Source organism: Microcebus murinus, chromosome 12 (genome assembly GCF_040939455.1).
Source record: "Microcebus murinus isolate Inina chromosome 12, M.murinus_Inina_mat1.0, whole genome shotgun sequence".
Taxonomy (NCBI): Eukaryota; Metazoa; Chordata; class Mammalia; order Primates; family Cheirogaleidae; genus Microcebus; species Microcebus murinus.
The window spans coordinates 42,781,632-42,805,203 of NC_134115.1; the positions used below are offsets into that span (position 1 = coordinate 42,781,632).

The window sequence follows — 23,572 nt, forward strand, 5'->3', positions numbered from 1 at the left end:
TATATAATAGCTTTTGAAATACAGTCAGTTTGGAATATCATTGTAAAATTTTGCTTTAAAACATTTTGGATTTTGTAGCAACAAGAATGCTCAAGGAAAAAAACGTTTTGAATTTAAAATGAAACTGAAATCTTTGATAAATAATATTGTGACATTGGTTCTTATGTAGGTAGAATATTTTTCTGCCTTTTAAAAAGATTCTTACTATCATATTTAGCCGTAACTTTCTAACAGCTAAAATTGTTCACAACACTGTTTAAAGATAAATTCAGTATCAGACTTTGCATTTTTTTTTTTTGTAAATATTAAGACCTGAGTACAAAATGAGGGCTGTATTGTGGATTAAGTGAAATATCTCAAGGCTGTGCTGTTCTGATAACTGAACCTGAAGTGACCTTTCTCAGACACAATTACAGAGCTGTATGTTTTTCCTTTAATTTCATCAGGGGTTTAATTAGTATACAAATAAAACTTCCCTTATCTTCCTTTCTACCTAATTGGCTTGTCTTCACTTATATATGAAGTATGTGAAAGTGGGCTGTAATTAGGGTGACCGTGTTAACCTTTTTTCCTCAAATGTACTGTTGCCTAAAGGCCTCAAGGCCTAAAAACAGTGCTTTGGATTATTGCTTTGCAATCACTATGGCTGTCCCATAGGTTTTCTCATGAGCAGAAGGGCTTTGGGTGCTGCAGGTTCCCACTGCTTAACAGGATCTTCATTCTTCTCCCCACTAAATGTTTATTGATTATCTCGCTGTTCCAGGCTCAGCCTCCAACAACTTAATATCAGGTGACAGTCAGGAGAGTTCTCCAAGTAATTAGAGTTGAGCATTGGGGGAACAATTAGGAGCAGAGTTATTAAACTTGATTTATCCTATTCTCTCCTGAACAGTTTCTTGGATATCAGAACATCACACTTTCACAATCTACCCTGGTTGAGAAATTAGTGGCTAACCTGCTGCTTATCATTGTTGCCTTGCTGCCTAGAGGCGCACCCTCTTGGTTTCAGTCATTCGGTTGGAAATATTAGAGTCCATAAAGTTTATCATAGGTTTTAATTAGATCAGTCTGAACAGGAGAAAAGAAAAGCTGAACTTAAAATTTTATATATATTATATATACACATGGATATATGTTTTTCTTTAAAGCTCAGTGTTAGCATTTTTAAAGATTCTATTTTTGTCATCAAAAAAATGTGAATATTGGGGAAAAGATGTATTCTGGAATCACTTTTTATGTCTTGGTGTTTTGCACATATCCCCATCAACCTCAGGACTCACTGATGTATTTCTTCATGATGTCCCTCAACTCTGAAATGAGAATTCTATCTCTATAAGTTATATAACAGTGATTTTTTTTCCCCAAAACTTAATTTTTTTCACACTCAAAGAAGTGTGATTTATATCACTTTGTTTATACAGTGATGCTTTTGTTCCTTTTCTATGTCCCTAAAATAGTGGAAGCTTTAGAAGAGTTTGATGGCTCCCTGCCATTGCTCCTGAGAGATGAAAATGAAAGAATGGAAACAAGAAGATTTAGAGATATAGTAGAAATTCTAATACTATGAGTTATATCTTCTTTGAAAGTATATCCTAGCATTACTGAAAAGTCAAGTGTGAATTTATAATAATTCTAAGGTCATGAGTTCTCTCAGATTTGATCAGTGAGCCTCAATCTGGACAAGGCTGGAGACAAGATACTGAGACAATATACTGAATCCTGGATTGTCCCCTCACAAATACACACCTCCAGTCATAAGACTTACTAAGCAAGAGAATTTGAATGGATTGGCACAAATTATTTTTGAAAAAGAATTCAAGCTTTATGAGTAACTTGTGGCGGATCATTAGTTTTATATTCATATTTGAAAAATAGCATTTTTTATTGCCTGAAAGATGTCAGAAATGCTGACTTTAAAAGGATTCAAATGAATTTTATCTTTTTAAATAAAGAAATCTCATGAGATACTTCAATGCCTTTAACTGTCTTAGCATTGGCACAAAATTAGTAGGTTTAGTGTGGTTTTAAAAATCTATTCTTTGTCATTTTTTTAAAGTTGGTTTGAATCAGTGACTATTTTCATAGTGGAATGTTTTTGAAGATCTGTTAACAGTAAATATTTAAAATAAAGTACAATATCTAATAAGTAATCACATTTTGCTTATTTTTAATTTTTTGACTCATTTATTGGATAGCACTTGACTGTTTGAAAAGTGAACTTCTGAATTTGAAAACTTTTAACATTTTTTGAATATCTGATTTGAATAATGATTGCTTTCAGTTCACCAGCATTTAGACTGAAGTAATTGTTTTAGTTCTGTATAGGCAGCTTGAGTTTTTTATACTACCCATTGTGAATGCATTAAAAGAATATTATTAGAAGAGTTTTAAACATGAAATTATAGCATTTTGTTTATTCTTTACTGGATTTTTGAAGCATAGTTGTGTATGTTAATATTTGGCTAAATGCTGAGCAAGGAGAAAAATTTATGTGTATGAAGGCAATTGTTTAGCTGACTGTTCAGCAAACTTAATTAAAAAATGTGTGATAAGCTTATTCTAGAAATTTTATAAGCAAAGGAATGAGAAGATTTTTGGTGCAAAGAGATCCTCTGATCCCTATACTATTTGGCATCCTAAAATTTTTAACAAGGTCTAGAAAATACTCCTTTAAATTGTGGGTTTCTTAGTCCAAGACCTGAACCCCTAAGTTTTAAGATAAAGTTTCAAAATTGCATCTTGAAATATTTGCATTAAAGCAAATAGCAAGTATTAATCAACAGATTTTATACTTTTGTGACTAAGAAAATATTTATGGAACAAAAATAATTCTGATTACAAGTATTATTCATAACTTCTCTATTAGTTGAAACATGTTGATCACATTTGTGTTGCTATCCTTGAGAGTTATTTACTATAAGCAAGTGAATTTTATTTTGGAGTCCAGTTTGTTTGCTGAGATGTCTGTAGCAACCTATTACAATATATTTAGAAAGAAAGTAGTAGTAATTTTTAATCTTGAGTTCAATGTTCTCTTTTAGGTATTTTAGTCCACCTTGCTCTCAATCACATACTCACTTTGGACTTATGATAGTTCTTTAACTTTAGTTCTGTTTAAAGTAAAACAGACTCTAAATTTCATGTGCTTTCACCCCTGAAATCTTTGTTCTCCTCATTAAAAGAAAATGCAATTTGAGATTTTTATAATCTGATATTTTTAGTAAGAATTCAATATATTTTCCTTGTAATATTTTAAAAAATAAAATGGAGTTGTATTTTGCAGTTAAACATTTTTCAAAATTTTATCAATTCTATCATTTCTAATTAGTAAGTATATAAAATTTTTACAGAAAATTTGTTAGACCTTGATGTGTAATGACCCAAGTCTATTTCTCAGTCAGTCTGTATTCTTCTTTGTTTAATAGCCTATGGCATAAATTGAAGTTAATTATCAGGGCTGACAAGTAACTCTGTTTTCTGTCTGCTTGCAGAGTCTCTCCGAGGCAAAGATGGAGCTGAGAAGAAAAGATCAATCTCTGCGTCAGCTCAATAGACATCTTACCCAGCTGGAGCAGGACAAGCGTCGACTGGAGGAGAACATCCATGATGCAGAAAGTGCCCTCCGCATGGCAGCCAAGTGAGCATTTGGACCTTGGGGAGATCACTTAAAACAGACAAAAGATCAATTCTTACTTTCATGCTCCGGGTTTTAGCCCTGGATAATACAGTGTTAGAAAACAAAAGTACAGCTGTCTTTCTTTGAAATTCTCTGATATATCCTCAAAAAAGAAAACTCTTTAACTCAACATACTAAATGTATATTTTATTGAGAAACCTCAGAAAAGTATAAGCTTCTATATAGCCTCTAATTATGTGTATTTTGGGCTGTATTGTCATATTCCATGTTTAAAACTATGTTTTCATTAATGTGAAACCTAAGACTCTTTATTTAAAAGTTTTGCATAGTGTCTTCTGTTACACTCATTCCTCATCCTCTCTGCCCTACTGCCCCCAAATTTTTTGTCTGCATGTATTATACTAATATTGCAAGTAATGTTTCCATAAACAAATGTTAGTAAACTATAAGCATGTGTATCATACCATTTTTAAAAATATAACAAAACCATATCTTGGAAAATTCATTTAATTTTATACCTGTATATTCTAATATATTTAGTGGAAAAAATAAACAGTTTTCAGAGTAGACAACTATGTAAATGTGATGAGAGTATTTTCCCTTTTTACCAGGTAATCAAGTTGACATACACTGTGAAGTTCAAATTGAACAGTTCTCTTGGGCATTTTTATTTGTTCTCCACATCAAATTTCATGGAATACTTTAAGACTGTTCTTTGTACAACAGCATGGCTTAAAGGAAATCTATTTAAGGATTAAAGAAACATCTAATTTTGATAAACTCAATGTTTTCTAAGTTTGGAATTCTGAATTCTTTTACTTGTGAAAATATACATATTAATTAAAAATTCTTGAGGCAAACTTGTTAAGCATAAAATATCATGATATATAAATGTAGTCTGTAAACTGCAGAATGTAATCTGTAAATCACAGAACAAGGAGTCTGTAATCTTACGATTGCCACCGGGCTTGTGACATTGCTCAAGCATAAGAAAACATAAATTGATACAAGGCCAAAATATTGGCATGTTTGAATATCTACCAATAGTTTTCTTGGAAATTGTAAAGCTGTATAACGTGGCACCACCATATGAGGTATATGTAATTGCCATTTTTAAAAACATAGTTTGCCTTAATCAGTTTTTGTTGTAATTGTTCAGTCTCAATTTCCTCATGTCAAATGAGAGGCTTAGCCTACATAATTTCCAGTGAGTCTTATAGCTCTGAGAAAATCCTGAGATGAATAAAAACAGAATTATAAAACATCCAGATTCAAATTGTGTTTTTAAAACATTTCTGTTAATTCAAGGATTTGACATGTCTGTGATCTGTGACCATGGTCACATGTTTTTATAAAACTAAAGAAAGCTAATTTGAAATTTGGAGAATTAATACATTATTTATAGTTTTCAATTTATAACTTAACAATTAAATTTTTGTCATAGCATTTTCATTCAAATTGTTTATTTCATTATGAAGGCTTAATTCAATACACTAGGCTGGTAGAAAAAACTGGTAATTTTGCATATTCCTGGGCAGATCTTTTTGTACAATTATTAATAGCACAAAAAGACTATGTAGAAAGGAAAATATTATTTTGTATAGTATGGCCATTTATACTATATCCCTACCACTAAGATTTGAAAGTTTTTTTCTATTAGAAATAAAAAGAATAAAAGTTTTACCTTTTTCAGCACAATTTTTATTATCAGTATTGTAATCACCATTTCTTTTTCTTCTTTTTCACATTTTAAACTTTATATTCCTCCCCCTACCCCAATTTAGGAGAGGCAACATAATTGAAGATAAGAGTTAAATGTGGAAATATAGCAGTGAATATGGTTAAGTTTTATACTTCTTAAAGGAGAACAATGATATCTAATCCTTATTTTTCAGTAATAGTGATTTATAGCAAAATGTATAACAGTTGTAGTAAGATTTGGGTTTTACTAACACGTAATCTTTCTTTTATTTTTTTCTAGAGACAAAGAATGTGTTGCTAATCATATGAGAACAGTAGAAAATATGCTTCATAAGGTACTATAATCTTTTTTTAATATTGTTCAATTTGTACTATTATACTTCTAGTCATTATTTTTATACCACAAAGTAAATCATTTTGTTACATTCTTTGAAAATAAATTAACAAAAAGATACTTTCAGATGACTGAAAATTTACATTATATGATGCTATATGGCATACTTTTTTCCAGAATTCACTTTATATACTTGATAAAACTATGCAAATAGTGGTTTCCCCAAACTGGGATAATTGCACTTGAATTATGTGTGGTCTTTGCTGAATGAACCAGAGGTCATTAAGATTCTCATTTGTCTCATAATGATAAAATGTTTGACCACACTGTCTAACCTCTTACCACTCTTAAACCTATGGTCCTATACATGTGTATATATTGATATATATGGGGACATAATGTATTTTATTTGGCAATACTCATGTACCTTAACTAGACAGTAATGTTATTCAAATTGAAATTTACCTTCTTACCTATAAGAATGTGTTCTTAAAGTAGTAATTTAAAATATTAGTAATATTCAGTTATTTTCAAATTTGATTACTTCTTCTGTATGATAAACTCTTTGGTAATTTGGTAGTTACCAAATTTGGTAGTGATGAACAGCATAGTAAGGGTATTATGATACTAGTAAAAAACTTGATATATTAACCGACATATATTTTGTTAGCACTCCACTCCAGATTCAAAGATGCATTTATTATTTCATTATTTAAAAGTAGAGAAATGTTATTTATGTGTTTCTGTTATTGTCTAATAGACAATTTACTGGAAATGCAAACATCTAATACTTTTAAGATATATGGAATTTATGGTTAAATCATATTTAGAATAATTTGTGAGTCAAATTAATTATATGATATTATTTTATATTATAAATTCCTTAAAATACCCTAAAACTAAACCTTTTAGGGAGATATTAAATAAACATTATCAAACTAATATTTAATATATTACAACATATTTAAAATACTGGATTTCTGTACTTGACATTTTGAAAGTGACTAGCTTTATTTCATATCCACAAAATCATTTAAAAAAATATTCTGGGTATTGTTTTCTTTTTAAGTTCCTTTGAAACTATGATTTCACCTCTTCCCCACTTAAAAAAGTTTAGCCAGTGAGTATAGTTTAAATATAATCACATCAAATCCATATATGGTGCAAATCTGAAATTTAGGATTTGCAGTAAAAGGGACCTCCTTGGTTAGATTTTTTGGTAATTGATAGGAAAGTCAATTACATCATATCCATGGCATATACCCTTTTATACACTTAATGTTGGCTTTGAAATCCAGCTGTTTGTCCATCATCCCAGCTGGAAGAAAATAAATGTTACATAGCAGCTGACTTGAAGAATGGACTTTAACGTCAGGGCAAAATCATCATCAATATGAAATATATTGTACTTTCTCCTTTCCTTATGGAAATGGAAACATATATAGTTTAAATGTAATAAAGACTGATTGTGGCAGGGTGATTATAATCATACAGTTCTTCAGTTGTTGTTTATCTTTTAATTTTTGTGTCATATGGAAAGAAAGATGTCTACAAAACTGGCCTGCAGCTACTGTAGATTTACTTTTCATCCATGACTTTTTCCCCTTTCAGATTTTATAGTTATAATATTTTGATTTATATCTTTAGAAAGTTCTATTTATGTAGTGATTTTTAGGTTATAAATTACTTTTCAAGCTTGAAGTAAAAATTTGGGAAAGGCAAATTAATAAATGTGACTAATTCTCTTGTCTATGAAGTATGAATGAGAATGAATGGGTGATAAGGAGGTGGCCCAGAGAGTCCCTGTGAAGCTCTCAGGGAGGTGCAAGCCCACTTCAATGCCAGAGTTCGTAGGTTTATTTTTCTGGTCACCTTAGACTTCCTCTTGGCATTTTTTGTCTTGTACTAACAAAGGAGTGCAGGAGGAGAGTCCAGTCTTTTTAATAGTATAGATGTGGTTACATCCAAACTCTTTAGCAAAGTTTACTATGCATGATAAAATCATATAGCTATTTATATTTTTTATTTCTTTAACACTTGTGTTTTCAAGGTATGTATCAATTATTCTCAAAACTAATTTTTACTTGCTGAATTTTATTTATTATTTTTAATACTAACTTCTGATACAATAATCAAATATAAAGAACTTGTTTTCATGTAGACATTATTTCTTTTCTTGCATTTTAAGGAACTTAAACTGAAATGTTTGTTTTTAGGAAAAGCAATGATATTGTATTAATATTAGTTTTTAAACTTGACACATTTCATTCAACTTTTCAAGTCCTAAAACTGTATTATATAGAACAGTTGACTAGATATTTATTATTTTTTAAATTATATTTGGGACTGACACTAGTATTTAATAGGGAAGGCCAGTTATTTTCAGTTAGAAGAATATACTTTTTTAAAGAAGAAGTTTTATTTTAATTACATTAAAATATATTTTTTATGCCAGTTTTTAATGTAGGTCAGAAGATAATTTTTTATTAAGATACTCTTTTGGGGGGCCAATTTTGGGTCATCAGAGATAAGAAAACAAAAAATGAGAAAACAAGATCATCACAACTTTTCATGAGGTACATTTTTTTAATACACATAGCTTCTTTGTTGAGTTGAATTCTTAGCTGCTTTTCATTTTTTTGGAAAATCTATTGAACTTTTTTAGAAAAAGATTCACTATTTTAACCATTTCAAAGTGCATAATTCAGTAGCTTTCAGTACATTCATAAAATGTTGTGCAATTATCACAACTATCTAATTCCAGAACATTTCTATCACCTCTGAAGAAACCTATTACCCAAAAAGCAGTTACTCCTTATGTCTGTCCTCTTACCCTACCTCCTAGCATACATTTATTTGTCTTCTCTGTCTTTGTACCTTCGTATTCTAGACATTTCATATAAATGGAATCACACACAATATATGGCTTTTGGTGTCTGGCTTCTTTCATTTAGCATAATTTATTCAAGGTTCATCCATGTTGTGAGATATATTGACACTTCATTCCTTTTTATGGCTGAATAATATTCCATTGTATGGATATACCACATTTTGTTTATACAAACATCAGCTGATGGACACTGGGTTGTTTCCACTTCTTAGATAACTATGAATAATGCTGCTGTGAACATTTGTGTACACATTTTTGTTTGAAGGCATCCTTTCAGTTCTCTTGGGTGTGTAGCTAGGAGTAGAATTGCTGGATCATATGTTAATGCTCTGCTCACTTTATGAGGAACCACCAGACTGTTCTACAGTGGCTATGCCATTTTAAATCTTCATTATTATGTATAAGCATTCCAGTTCCTCCACATCTTTGCCCACACTTGTTATTTCCATTTTTTTAAAAATGGCCATCCTAAGTGGGTGTGAAGTAATATCTCACTGTGGTTTTGATTTGCATTTCCCTACTGACTAACATTGATGACCATCTTTCCGTGTGATTATTGATAATTTGTATGTTTTTTTAGGAGAAGTGTCTATTCATATCCTTTGCTTATTTTTAAATTGGGTTGTCTTTTTGTTGTGGAGTTTTAAGAGTAAGAGTTCTTTGCATGTTCTGGATACTAGAATCTATTCTAACAGGGGTAAGGTGATATCTCATTGTGGTTTTCATTTGTATTTCCCTGATGATCAGTAACATTGAGCATTTTTAAATATGTTTATTGGCCATTTGTCAGTCCTCTTTTTAGAAGCTTCTGTTCATGTCATTTGCAAAATTTTTAATTGGGTTGTTTGTTTTGTCTTGCTGATTTGGTTGAGTTCTTCATAGTTTCTGTTTATTAGCCCTTTACCAGATGCATAGTTTGCGAATATGTTCTCCCCTTCTATAGGTTGTCTATTTGCTTGGTTGATGATTTCCTTTGTGGTACAGAAGTTTTTTAATTTTAATGGCTACATCAAAATGACAGAAATATCACAAATTCACAATCTAATGTCACATCTCAAGGAACTAGAAAAAGAAGAGCAATCCAAATCCAAAGCCAGCAGAAAAAAAGAAATAACTAAGATCAGAGCTGAACTAAATGAAATGGAAAACAAAACAAAAATACAAAGGATCACTCAAACAAAAAGTTGGTTCTTTGAAAAGATAGACAAAATTGATAGACATCTTGTTAGATTAACAAGGAATAAAAGAGAAAGGACCTAAATAAACCCAATCAGAAATGAAAAAGGAGATAGTACAACTTATGCCACAGAAATACAAAATATCATTTGTGAATAATATGAAAATCTCTATGCAAATAACCTCAAAAATATAGAGGAAATGGAAAAGTTCCCAGAAATACACAATCTCCCAATACTCAATCAGGAAGAAATAGAACTCCTGAACAGACCAATAACAAGCAGCAAGATTGAAGCCTTAACAAAAAATCTTCCTTCCAACAAAGAAAAAGCTCTGGACCAGACAGACTCATAGCTGAATTTCACCATACTTACAAACAAGAGCTGGTACCCATACTGCAGAAATTATTCCACAACATTGAGAAGGAGGGATTCCTCCCCAATTCATTCTGCAAAGCCAGTATCACCTTGATACCAAAGCCAGGAGAGGAAACAACAAAAAAGTAAAACTACATATCCCTTCATATCCCTTATGAGTATAGATGCAAAAAAATCCTCAATAAAATACTAGGAAACTGAATTCAACAACACATCAAAAAAATAATCTACCATGACCAGGTGGGCTTCATCCCAAGGACATAGGGATGGTTCGACATACATGAATCAATAATTGTGATTCACCACATAAACAGAAGCAGAAACAAAGACCATATGATCATCTCAATAGATGCAAAAAAAGCATTTGACAAAATTCAGCACCCTTTCATAATAAAAACCCTCAACAAACTAGGCATAGAAGGAACATACCTTAAAATTATAAAAGCAATTGTGACAAACCCACAGCCAACATCATAATGAATAGGGAAAAGTTCATAGCATTTCCTCTAAGAACTGGAACAAGACAGGGGTGCCCACTGTCACCACTTCTATTCAACATAGTACTGGAAGTCCTAGCCAGAGCAGTCAGGTAAGAGAAAGAAATAAAGTGCATCCAAATTGGAAAAGAGGAGGTCAAACTATCCTTGTTTGCTGACAATATGATCATATATCCAGAAAGTCCCAAAGACTTCACCAAGAGACTTCTGAAATTGATAAATAAGTTCAGCAAAGTCTCAGGTTACAAAATCACTATACATAAATCAGTAGCATTCCTGTACATCAATATCTAGCTGAGTGTGAAATCAAAGACTCAATACCATTCACAATAGCAACAAAGAAAATAAAGTACCTAGGAATATACTTAGGTTTGTGAAATAAAATGTTGGTATTTTGATGGGAATTGTCTTGACTCTATAAATCACTTTGGGCAATATGGACATTTTAACAACATTGATTCTATTGATACATGAGCATGATATGTTTTTCTATTTGTGTCATCTGTGATTTCTTTCCTCAGTGTTTCTTAGTTCTCTTTAGAGAGATCTTTCATGTCCTTGGTTAAGTATATTCCTAGGTATTTTTTCTTTTTATTGTTACCATGAATGGTATTGAGTACTTTATTTGCCTTTCAGCTTGACTGTTTAGTGTATAGAAATGCCACTGATTTGTGTACATTGATTTTGTAACCTGAGACTTCGCTGCATTTATTTATCAATTCCTGGAGTCTTTTAGGTTTTCTAGATATAAGATTATCTTGTCAAAACAGGGATAGTTTGATGTCCTCTTTCACGATTTGGATACTCTTTATTTCTTTGTCTTGTCTGATTGCTCTGGCTAAGACTTCCAGTACTATGTTAAATAAAGATGATGACAGTGGGCACCCTTGTCTTGTTCCAGTTCTTAGGGGGAATGCTTTGAACTTTTTCTCTTTCAGTATAATATTGGTTATGTGTTTGTCACAATTGGCTTTTATAATTTTGAGGTATGTTCCTTCTATGCCTAGTTCGTTGAGGGTTTTTATCATGAAAGGGTGCTGAATTTTATTGAATGTTTTTTCTGCATCTGTTGAGATGATTATATGATCTTTATTTTTGCTTCTGTTTATGTAGTGAATCATGTTTATTAATTTATGTATGTTGAACCATCCTTGCATCCTTAGGATGAAACCCACTTGATCATAGTAAATTATCCTTTGATGTGTTGTTGTTGAATTTGTTTTGCTAGTATTTTGTTGAGGAGTTTTGCATTTATGTTCATAAGTGATAATAGTTTTCTATTTTCTGCAGTTTTCTTTTTTTGTTGTTTCCTTTCCTGGATTTGGTATCAAGGTAATACTGGCTTCATAGCATGAGTTAGGGAGGATTCCTTCTTTCTTGATATTATGGAATAATTTCTGTAGAATAGGTACCAGTTCTTTGTAGGTCTGGTTGAATTCAGCTGTGAATCCTTCTGGTCCCGGGCTTTTTTTTTGTTGAAAGATTTTTTGTTACTGCTTCAATGTCAGTGCTTGTTATTAATCTGTTCAGGATTTCTGTTTCTTCCTGATTCAGGCTTGGGAGGTTGTGTGTTTCCAGGAATTTATCTATTTCCTCTAGGTTTTCTAGTTTGTTTGCATGAGTTTTTTTGTAGTATTCATAGATGATATTTTGTATTTCTGTGGTATCAGTTGTAATGTCTCCTTTTTCATTTTTGATTGAGCTTATTTGAGTCCTTTCTCTTCTATTTCTGTTTAGTCTGGCTGATGATCTATAAATTTTGTCTACCTTTTCAAAGAATGAAGTTCTTGTTTCATTGATCCTTTGTATTTTTTGTTTGTTTGTTTGTTTGTTTCTTTGCTCTTTCAGTGGGCTTGGAGTCTCTCTGGTATTAGTCAGCACTGCTGTCCTCTCCTCTTCGTCTTCTTCTTTCTCAGCTTCACAGTTTTTCTCCGTGGGATCCACAGACATCTCTGTTGTCTCTCCCTGTGATCCACACCTGAGCTGCAATTTGTAGGTCTTTACTTCAAGCTCTGAGATTCTTTCTTCTGCTTGGTCTAGTCTGTTTTTGAAGCTTTCTGCTATTTGGTTTAATTTCCTGAATGACTCTTTCATTTAAGTTCTGTTATATTCTGGATGTTCTGTGCATATGTATTTGTAATTGTATCTGTTCCTGCTGACTGGACCCTTATATCATTATACAATGTTCTTCTTTGTCTCTTCTGACAATTTTGACTTACGGTTTACTTTGTATGATATAAATGTATCTACTCCTGCTCTCTTTTGGTTACTATTTACATGGAATATCTTTTTCTATGCCTTCACTTTCAGCCTATGTGTGTCCTTAAATCTAAAATGAATCTCTTTGTAGACAGTGTATAGTTGGGTCATGTTTTTTAATCCATTTAGCCACTGTGTAGCTTTTGATTGGAAAGTTTAATTGATTTATATTTGAAGTAATTATTGCTAGAGAAGGGTTTATTATTGCCATTTTGTTAATTGTTTTCTGTCTTGTAGTTCATGTATTTCTCTTTTTCTGTCTTGCTCTGTTCCTTTTTGTTTTCTTGGGTTTTTTTTGTATTGCTATGCTCTGAGTCTTTTTTCTTTTACTTTTGTGTAACTTAAATAGGTATTTTTTTTTTTTTTGCACTTACCATGGGGCTGATATAAAATATAATAGTTTGTTTTAAGCTGACAACAACTTTAATTTCATACAATAACTATAATTTTACTCCTTCTCTCCCCACATTTTATGTTATTGATGTCACAATTTGGCATATGGCATATCTATTAACATTTTTTTGGTTATAGTTATTTTTAAGACTTTATCTTCTAATTTTTATATTAGACTTAATGTAATTTACTCACCACTATTAGAGTAATACAGTGTTCTGTATTTGTCTATATATTTACTTTTACCAGAGAGTTTTATACTTTCTTATGCTGTCATGATGTTGTTTAGCATCCTTTTGTTTCTACTTGAAGAACTTGCTTAGAACTCTTTGTAAGGCAAGTGTAATGATAAATTCCCTCAGCTTTTATCAGGGAAGTCTTTATCTCTTTTGTTTTTGAAGACCCATTTTGCCACGTATCATTTTCTTGGTTGCCATTTTTAAATAATTCTTTGAATACATGATCCTATTCCCCTCTGGCTTGCCAGGTTTTAGCTATAAATCTGCTGTTAGTCTTGTTAGGGGTTCCCTTGTTCATAATGAGTCATTTTTCTCTTGCTGCTTTCAGAATTCTCCATTTGTCTTTGACTTTTGACAATTTGATAATGATGTGTTTCAGTGTCAATTTCTTTAGTTTCATCTTATTTGTCGTTCTTTGGGATTCCTGGATCTGGATGTCCATTTCCTTCTCCAGATTTGGGAAATATTCAGTCATTATTTCTTTTAATGAACTTTATGGTCCTTTTTTTTTCTCTCTCTCTCTTCTTTCTCTAACTCCCAGTATGCATAGATTGGTCTGCTTGATGATGCTTCTTAAATCCCTTAAGTTGCCTTAGTTCTTTTTCTTTTTCTTTCTTTTCCCTTCATCTGACTAGATAATTTCAAATAAACTGTATTCAAGTTCACTGATTTCTTTTTCTTCTGCTTATTCTAGGCTGCTGTTGAACCCGTCTATTGAATTTTTAGATCAGTCATTATATTCTTCTACTCCAAGATTTTTGTTTGAGTTTCTTTTACATTTCCTGTCTCATTGTTGAAATTCTCATTTCATACATTGTTTTTCTGAACTCATTGTTCATTTTAATGACAGTATTTTGAATTCTCTCAGGTAATTAATATACCTCTATTTCAGTGGGGTTGGTTTCTGAAGTTTTATCTTATTCCTTTTTTGGATTATGTTTCTCTGCTTTTAAATTTTCCTGACTCTGTTGGTATCTTTGCATTAGAAAACAACTGCCATCTGTCCCAGTCTTCAAGGAATGGCTTCATATAGGAGAAAACTGTTACTAATCATCCTGGGAAGAGCTTCTATGAGCCTCTCAAACTTTGATGATAGTCTCAAATATCATCTTTGTTCTTAAAGACTTCAAGGTTCTAGAATATCTTGGGCCTAATCAGTGCTTCAAGATAGGCAAGGGAATTTTTTTTTTTTTTTTTTTTTACCTGTTCTCTCTGTGTTGACCTGGGTGAGAGTTGTTGTGACTATCTGTGCTCTAGTTCAAACCATTGCCTTTGTTTTCTGTAACCCCCAGGAGTCTAGCATATTTTGGGGTTTGGTTTATGTCAGTGCTCAAACACAAGTGAGACACAAAGCAGTCCCTTGTGTAGCACTCAGAAAAATTGGGATATTGGATGATGTGCAGTCTAACTTTTTCCCTCCTTATGGAGAGTCTGGGAGCAGGGAATTTCCTCCTGATCATATAGTGCTGTGCTAGGGATTGAGATTATGTTGAGAGAATGTCTTCAGTTTTCCTACTAGCTTCAGTGTGGCTGGTTTCATATTGCTTATGGTACAACTACTTTATGGAATTTTCATGAAGGGTATAAATATGTGTATTGCTGTTGAATCACTATGTCTACAGGGAGAAGGAGAGTCTACAGCTTCCTATTCTATTCCACCATCTGGCAACTGTAACTTTCCTTCATTCTTAAAGGATGCTTTTATCACATATAAAATTCTTGGGTGACAGGTTTTAAAGTTTTTTATTTTTTTTTAGAGCAGTTGAATATGTCAACTCCAAAATTTCTATTTGGTTGCTTTTTATACTTTTTTTTTTTTTATCTATGTTTGCTATTTTGGAAGACATTGCTCTCATGGTTTTCTTTAGGTCTTTATACATGGCTCCCTTTAACTTCTTATGCATATTTAAAATAATTGATTTAAAGTTGTGTGGTAAGTTCAATGTTTTGTCTTTCTCAGTGGCATTTCCTATTTATTTCAATTTTTCTTGAGAATGAGCCATACTTTCCTTTTCTTTTGCATATATAATTTTTTTGTTGAACATGGATATTTTGAATATTATAACATGGCAGCATTGGAAATAAGATTCTACCCCCTTTCCTGGGTTGTTGCTGCTTACTCTAGTTGTTGTTTGTTTTAGTGACTTTTCTGCACTAAGTTTGTAAAGTCTGTATCTTTTGTCATGTGGAGCCACTAAAGTCTCTGTTCTGTTAGCTTAGTGGTCAGCCAGTGTTTTGACAGAGATTTCTTTAAATGCTGAGATTCAGGTATTTTTTTTTCTTGATTTAGCTTTTGTCTAGTTACTGTAAACTTTTAGTTAGCTTCCAGAGTTCTGAAAAAAGTTGATTCTGACAATTTTTGCCAATTTATTTGCTGCTTTTATGGAAGGATTGGCTTTTGTAGTTCCTTAATTTCACCATGTTTGCCAACATCATTCTCTAAAAGCATATACTTCTATTTTCATAACTTTACAAGCAGGCTTTCAATATTACTGATAATACACAAATTAATTATTATTTTTTAAAAAGTAACAGCCTCTCCAAACATGCTTAAGTATTTCTATTGTGTGATAGTAAGTAATCATATTATAATAATTTCCAGGATAGGGCTGATGCCTGGTTAGATAGGATAATGTCTGGATTATTTAGGGTTAGGTATGATAAAATTTAGCAAGTATTTACTAGGTACTAACCAAGTGCTTAACCAAGACATGTCTTACTTACTATAGCTGAGAGTGAAATAAGAGAATTTAGGTAGAATTGGGAGGTGAAGAAGAATTTAAGAATATTTTTACTGTCATTTTTTGTTGTTGAATTAGCAGAATGGCTGGATTATTGAGACTTTTAGGAATTGCTTGGGTCCTACAAGTTTGAATAGATTAACTAAATTGTTTCGTTTATATGATTACACTGTACTATGAACTTTAAAGTTGTCAATGAATATTCACTGAGAATTGTTAGGTGCTTTTTTTAGTAAATCATCTAAAAGGTAAAACCAGACATCACAATCTAGAAATTGCAAAAACTCCAGAAGACCTTGAATCTTTAAATCCTTTAAATTTATCACTCTGTAATGACTCTGGAACAAAAATTAGGAAGTCACGAGAGTTTTTCCTGACATCCTTTTGGATTTGCTTCTTCAGCAGAGTTACTTAAAACCTCAAATCCATCATGAAACACAATATTTATAATAACTAGTTTAATTCTAAAAATGCTTTTTTAGTGAATATAATGTTCCAGGAACTGTACTAGCCTCTGGGGAAACAAATATATATATTTGTTGATGGACAGGACCATGCAATATTTATATATGTATATGTATGTACATACAGTTGACTTTTGAACAAAATGAGTTTGAACTGTACAGGTTTACTTATGCATGGAATTTTTTCTGCCTCTGCCACCCCTGAGATGGCAAGATCAACCCCTTTTCCTCCTTCTCCTCAGTCTACTTAAAGTGAAGATTATGAGGATGATTACTTTTATGATAATCCACTTCCACTTAAATATGTTCTTTTCCTTATGATTTTCCTAATAACGTACCTTTTCTCTAGCTTACTTTATGTAAGACGACAGTATACAAAACACATACAAAAATGTTAATTGCATATGTTATCAGTAAGGCTTCCAGTCAATGGTAGGCTATTAGTAAAGTTTTGGAGGAGTCAGAAGTTATACACATATTTTTGACTGTGTTGAGGAATTGGTGCCCCTAACCCTTGTGTTGTGCAAGGGTCAACTGTATATGTATATATTTATATATATATATTTATAGCATAGTCCCTTCCTTCAACTAAGAGAGAGATGCAGATAATTCCAGTGTACTGTGGTAAATATATCCATAAGATGCACTTCCACACCCATAGAAAGAGAATTATTCTTCTATGGGGTATACTTAGAAAACCCAGGGGTTGCCTGGAGGTTTCTATTAAGAAAAGTAATGTCTGGGTGGGGTCTTGAAAGTCAAGAAAGATGGAAAAGGCATGCTAGCAGAGAGAGAGAGAGAGTAGCATTGGCAAGTTTATGGAAGCATCAGTAGTTAGATATTCTCAGTTCAACATTAAGTGCAAGGAGAATGAAAAAGATAAGACTCAAAGAGGCAGATAGAAGCTAGGTCATGGAAGAATTGTTTTTGCCATCCTAAGAACCTTGGACCTTTTGGAGACCAGGGAGGTAGTAAACTAGGGTTTAAGCTAGGGGGTGATGTCAGATTCCTTATTGAATTTGAGTTCTGGAGAGCAGATTTTGCAGACTGGATGCAGTGAGTAATGAAGATGGTTTTAGGTGATTTTAAGAGCAATGAGTCTGAATAAAGGGCTTTATTAGGAGGCTATAGCATTAGTCTCAATGAGGGCTGGTGAAGATTCAAACCAGGATAGTGATGTTAGGTAGTGTCAGAAGAAAGAATGTGGAACTTATTCAGTAAAGTGACATACGGGCATGAAAAAGAGGCAAGGGAGACTGATTCTCATGATGCGGCAATGCAGTAGATACCATTAAGTGTTGCTGGGAATACAAAAAACAGCCTTTAAAAATTTTAAAATTATTTTTAAATTTTTAAGTAGGGAGAACAAGGGAGACAATGATGAGTTTTGTTTTGGAAATACTAAGTTTAAGGTGTAACATGGAATAATCAGCAGAATATATGAGTCTGAACCTCAGGGGAAAAGTCAGGGCTAAAGATAAAGGTTTGAGATTGATTAACATAATACTCTCTGGCAAACAAAGAAGGCGGTATAGCAATTGACAGGAGAAACAAGACATTATAGATAAATGGGAGGCTAGAAAATGCATTTTGAGAGATTGATTATGCCACTAGAGTTTGAAGTCCTTGAGGGATGGAATTGTGTCTCCTTAATTTTTATGTTCTCAGTAGGCACTTAATGAATGTTTGTTGAATGAATGAGAAACATATAGTTTCTAAATGTAGCTAAAGCCATCTCTAGATTATAATAGAAGTCTTACTGATATTGTCACTTGCTTTGTTCATTTGATTGCTAAGTAGTCTATATTTACTTTGCCTAATCAAGAGCCCGAGGAGAATGTCTAGATTCAGTTATGAGAATATCTCTAAGAAAGAGGTAATTCTAAAATTGGTTAACCAAAATAAATAATGACATGTAGTTATCTTTGATTTTTTTGGTTTTCAGTGTATTTCTAAAGAGTACAAAGACCATGGAATAATTTTTAATTTATGAAATCGAATATTTTAAAAGTTGAAACATGATCTTGTGCCTCTAACAACCCAATTTTTAGTGGTATATCAACGACTCTGTAAATGTTACAATATTTGAACTCTTTTCCATTCTCAGTTTCTTGGTTCTGGTTCCTGAAGATCAGCTGTGCAGGACACACAGGTATTAACACAGCTGGCTTGCTGATGACAACTCTGTCCATATAGCTGTCTTGTGTGTCATCATTCATATTGTTCGATGTCATTCTGACCTAGCCAAGCTAAAAATGATACTCCAGCTCAAGAGGGATTTAAAGCCTTGACAAACTAAAGATAACATACTACAGAATATCACGTACATATGCTTAGCAAATTTTAGCTTTAACACATCTAAATAACTCATTTCAATATGCATCTGTCTTAATCCTTTTTTTTTTTTTTTGAGACAGAGTCTCACTTTGTTGCCCAAGCTAGAGTGAGTGCTGTGGCATCAGCCTAGCTCACAGCAACCTCAGGCTCCTGAGCAATCCTTCTGCCTCATCCTTCCAAGTAGCTGGGACTACAGGCATGTGCCACCATGCCCAGCTAATTTTTTCTATATATATTAGTTGGCCAATTAATTTCTTTTTATTTATAGTAGAGATGGGGTCTCACTCTTGCTCAGGCTGGTTTTGAACTCCTGACCTCAAGCAATCCGCCTGCCTCGGCCTCCCAGAGTGCTAGGATTACAGGCATGAGCCACTGTGCCTGGCCTGTCTTAATCCTTTAAAATAATTTACCCTAGAAAAGAAAATATGTCTGTGTGGAGAACTATAACAAGTTGTAAATACATTTATCTATTCTCAAGTATGAGTTTTTGTATTTATTTAAATAGCTCAAGGTTATAGTAATCTGTTTGTGGGGTGCATTTTATGGCATATATCCTACTCCACAGATTTATGATGATGTCCATGATTAAATCACCCAGTTTTCTAGTTTGATAATTTGATTTGAGTGGTCAGTTTTTTAGATCTTTGATTGGGATATATAGCCAGCTTGGTAATTTGATTCAAAAAATCAGTTTTTTCAGTTTCATATTGGTATGTAACTATAATATATGGAATGATTGTGGTAGTGGAATTTACCTTCTTTTCCGGTGACAGCAGCTGGCAGTCATTGGAGAGTTTTGGCTCTGCTCCAGAAATATAGATTAAGTTAAATAATCTGCTATCAAATAAAACTAGTTGCTTACCTCCACTTTTCAAATTAGAAGTTTCTGTGCTCACTGTAGTGCGAATGGAATGCCTGCTTTTTCTGAGAGAGTGTCAAGGTCTCCTTCTAATAGGTGTGGAACAGAGCACTAAATATTGCATTTATCCTGGGCCATCGTGGTTTGGGGATCTTCCATATGAGATTGTGATCACTGTATCAGAATGATTGCTACACAAATAACTTATCTCTCTGGGTAATATTAATAATTGTGTGTATGTGAGAGAGAGAGACAGTATTAGAGGACATGAATGAATGAGAATGTGCACAGGTGCAAGGAAACTACTGAGGAAAATAAGGATGTTTAATATTCTTTATTGGTTATCACAGAACTACTTTTATGAAACTTAAACATTTTTGCTAAGATTGTCAGACAAGAGACAAAGGAAAGGAAAAAAATAGTATTTTTTAGGTAGAGAAATGAAAGAAGTACCAAAATCTTAATTTCTTCAACTCTTAACTGCTTACATATAGATATTAAGAGGCATTTGTATTTGGTGCTAAGAGCACTAGGCTCAGTATTCTCATATTAGAGATGGCAGTGGGTATTTCACAACATAGCAGAATCAAATGGGGTAGTGTGGAGAGTGTAGTCATCCCTCAGTACCCATGGGGGATTGGTTCCAGGACCCTTGAGGATACCAAAATTCAGGGATGCTAAAGTCTCTGATGTAAAATGGTATAGTATTTGCATATAAACTAGGGACAGCCTCCTGTATTAAATCATCTCTAGATTACTTATACCTAATACAATGTAAATAATTGTTATCCTACCTTGTTAAGGGAATAATAATAACAAAATATCTGTACATGTTTAATGCAGATGCCTATATACATATTTTTTTTGAGACAGGGTCTTGCTTTGTTGCCTGGGCTAGAGTGCAGTGACATCATTATAGCTCAGTGCAACCTCAAACTCCTGGGCTTAACTGATCCTTTCTGCCTCAGCCTTGTGAGTAGCTGGGATTACAGATGTGTGCCACCATGCCTGACTAATTTTTTTTAAATATTTTTTGTAGAGATGGGGTCTTGCTATGTTGCTCAGGTTGGTCTTGAACTCCTGGCCTCAAGCAATCCTCCCACCTCAGATTCCCTAAGTGCTAGGATTACAGGCATGAGCCACCACATCTGGTCAGATGTAATGTTTTAAAAAAATATTTTCTGTTAGCTTTTGGTTGAATCCATGGATACAGAACTCACAGATAGGGAGGGCCAACTGTACTTTGAAAAGTATTATACTTTTCGAGGTACTAATGATATTATTACTAATAGAAATAGTATTGTTATCTATCTATTTTATTAAGTAATTAAAGAAAAAGTTAAAGAAGGAGGAAAATAGCCATTTAGATGTAACTATTCAATTTCTGGATATCATTTACATTGCATTAACACTCTTTGATTCCTTCTCTAATCATTAGGCAAATATCAGAGTCTTAGAACTATCTAAATATATTTTTTTATTATTCTCTTTCTTTAACATTGTGGAATTCATGAACTTGGAGTGATATTCTTATTTGATCACAGTCTTACTAAAAGCCTCTGTATGCATAGTGTTTTTTCTTGCTACTCGTATTATTAAAGAGTATATGTTGTTAATTCTAGATAGTTCCTTTCTCTTCGTTATTTACAAAAAGGGCTCTCCACTTTGCCTCTTCTACTCGTTTAACCACATTTTCTGTTGATTAGGTATCAGAATGGGTAGTTAGCAGGAAAGTTAGTTGTTGACAGGAAAGGTAGGCCCAGTCACATTGTGTACTAGACTATGTGCAACCTGAAAATATATCAAGAGATAGTATACTTATTTCATGAGACACTTGAAAAAAGAGCCAGAAAGTGTCTTTGAGATGGTACCCTGAGTTGGAGATATAAGGTTGACTCACTAGAAATTGTTTGTAGATTCTCTGGTGAGAGGTAGTCATTTTTAAAAACTTGTAGATGATAAAAAATATTGTCTTTCCTTCTATACCTCTAGGGCAGAGGATGGCCAACCAGTTTTTGTAAAGGGTCAGATAGGAAATATTTTTAGGCTTTGTGGACCATATGGTCTCTGTATCAACTACTCAACTCTGTCATTACCAGGAAAGCAGCCATAGACATTAGGTAAACAAATGGATATGGTTACAATAAAAATTTATTTATAATAACATGTGATAAACTGGATTTAGTTCCCAGGCTGTAGTGTGCTGACTATACACTGCTCTCTGGTGCATAGGTTGAAAAGTACTATGTAGACTACTGTAGTATGCAGGATGAAAAATAAAATCATAGCAAGAGGAAGGGCAATAAGGAATCAATGGGAGTGGAAAGAAATACAGAGGAGGGATTAGGACAAAGGAAGGCAGGTTCGAACATGGAGGCAAAGTATAACATAAACACAGGATGTTAATAATGGAGGTTATAGGAAATGTTGTAAAGGTCTGTATTTATATTGGAATACCTCTGATAAAAATATTTCTTTTGAAGCATTGGTGACCATAGTAGATTGGAGTAAATAAAATTTTAGATAGAGTATGATGTAAAGTCCTGATGTTCATTGCTTTTCCCAGGCATGTAGGATTCAGGTAATATATACATTTTTTTTTACATGTGTTTTTAAGTCTCTCAGTTTTTATCTACATTCTGACTTCTTCTGGCTTGGTATCCTATTGGTAAAAACACAGCTAGTAAATCATTTCATGAGTTTCTTTTTTTTTTTTAATGGAACATTGAGCTCGGGGATTTATAGCTGTACATGATAAAAGATAGAGGTTCACATTTTAAGAGTTGAGCAATTTTTCTAAAAATGACTAATTTAATTTCATAGTTGGCATATCTAGCAGAAATAGCTTTTTTTGGTTATGATAGGAGTACAGAAAATTAGAAAACAGATTGGTGGCTTGTGAGTAAAGGCTAATCAAAAAAATAGCAATATAGTACAGCATGGATCTTATGAATCACTTAAATCTGGATTGGATTGTTATAATAAAATATATTTTAAAGACATTTACTTAAATATATTTCATGACAATGTTTTGACTTTTTAGAAAGTCATTTATTTTTCTCTATACATCTCTCGTTTCTTATGACATATCTTTTAGAAATATCTGTTTTCTGAAAGTAATAAGAAAGGAAGAAAATAAACTTTCTAAATATCAAAATTTTAGAGAAGTAATATAGATATTTTTACTTTATTCTTTTAAAAATATTATGAAACTACAGTTTTTTAGAATGTTATAAAAATTTATAAAATTTGACAATTGAGATTTATATCGTGAAATTCTATGAAAAATTCGTTATATGTTAAAAATGAACTATTAGTTATTTTGAAGTAGAAAAACATTGTATACATGTTTTTATCACACATATGTAAATAATAATGAAAAAGTTATAGAATCTTAATTATAGGATGAATAATGATGTATTATACACAGAATTAAAGACTGACTTTTGAAATTATTTAAAAATTTGAAATTTGAAATTATAATTTAATCTACAGACAGGAGACTGATGATTGTTTTAATCCAAATTCACACTAAATGTTTATTTTAAAAGGTAAACCTACTATTCTTTTTAGAAAAAAGTAATTTTACTATTCTAATACTACTTCAAAATTTTTTAACAGTAAGGAACTTGCTTTAGATTCTCATTCTTGAAAATAATAATTTTCTA

General features: G+C 32.4%; 1 protein-coding gene across 4 annotated transcripts in view; it reads left to right on the plus strand.

Moving 5' to 3' along the window:
• The window catches only part of CCDC171 (coiled-coil domain containing 171), a 319,711-nt gene that overhangs the window by 200,098 nt on the left and 96,041 nt on the right, over positions 1 to 23,572 (plus strand). For all 4 annotated transcript variants that reach the window (XM_076008755.1, XM_076008757.1, XM_020289349.2 and 1 more), the window contains 2 exons: positions 3,492 to 3,637; positions 5,619 to 5,673. In XM_076008755.1, the coding sequence (XP_075864870.1) occupies positions 3,492 to 3,637; positions 5,619 to 5,673 (201 nt within the window). The remainder of the gene's footprint in view (positions 1 to 3,491; positions 3,638 to 5,618; positions 5,674 to 23,572) is intronic.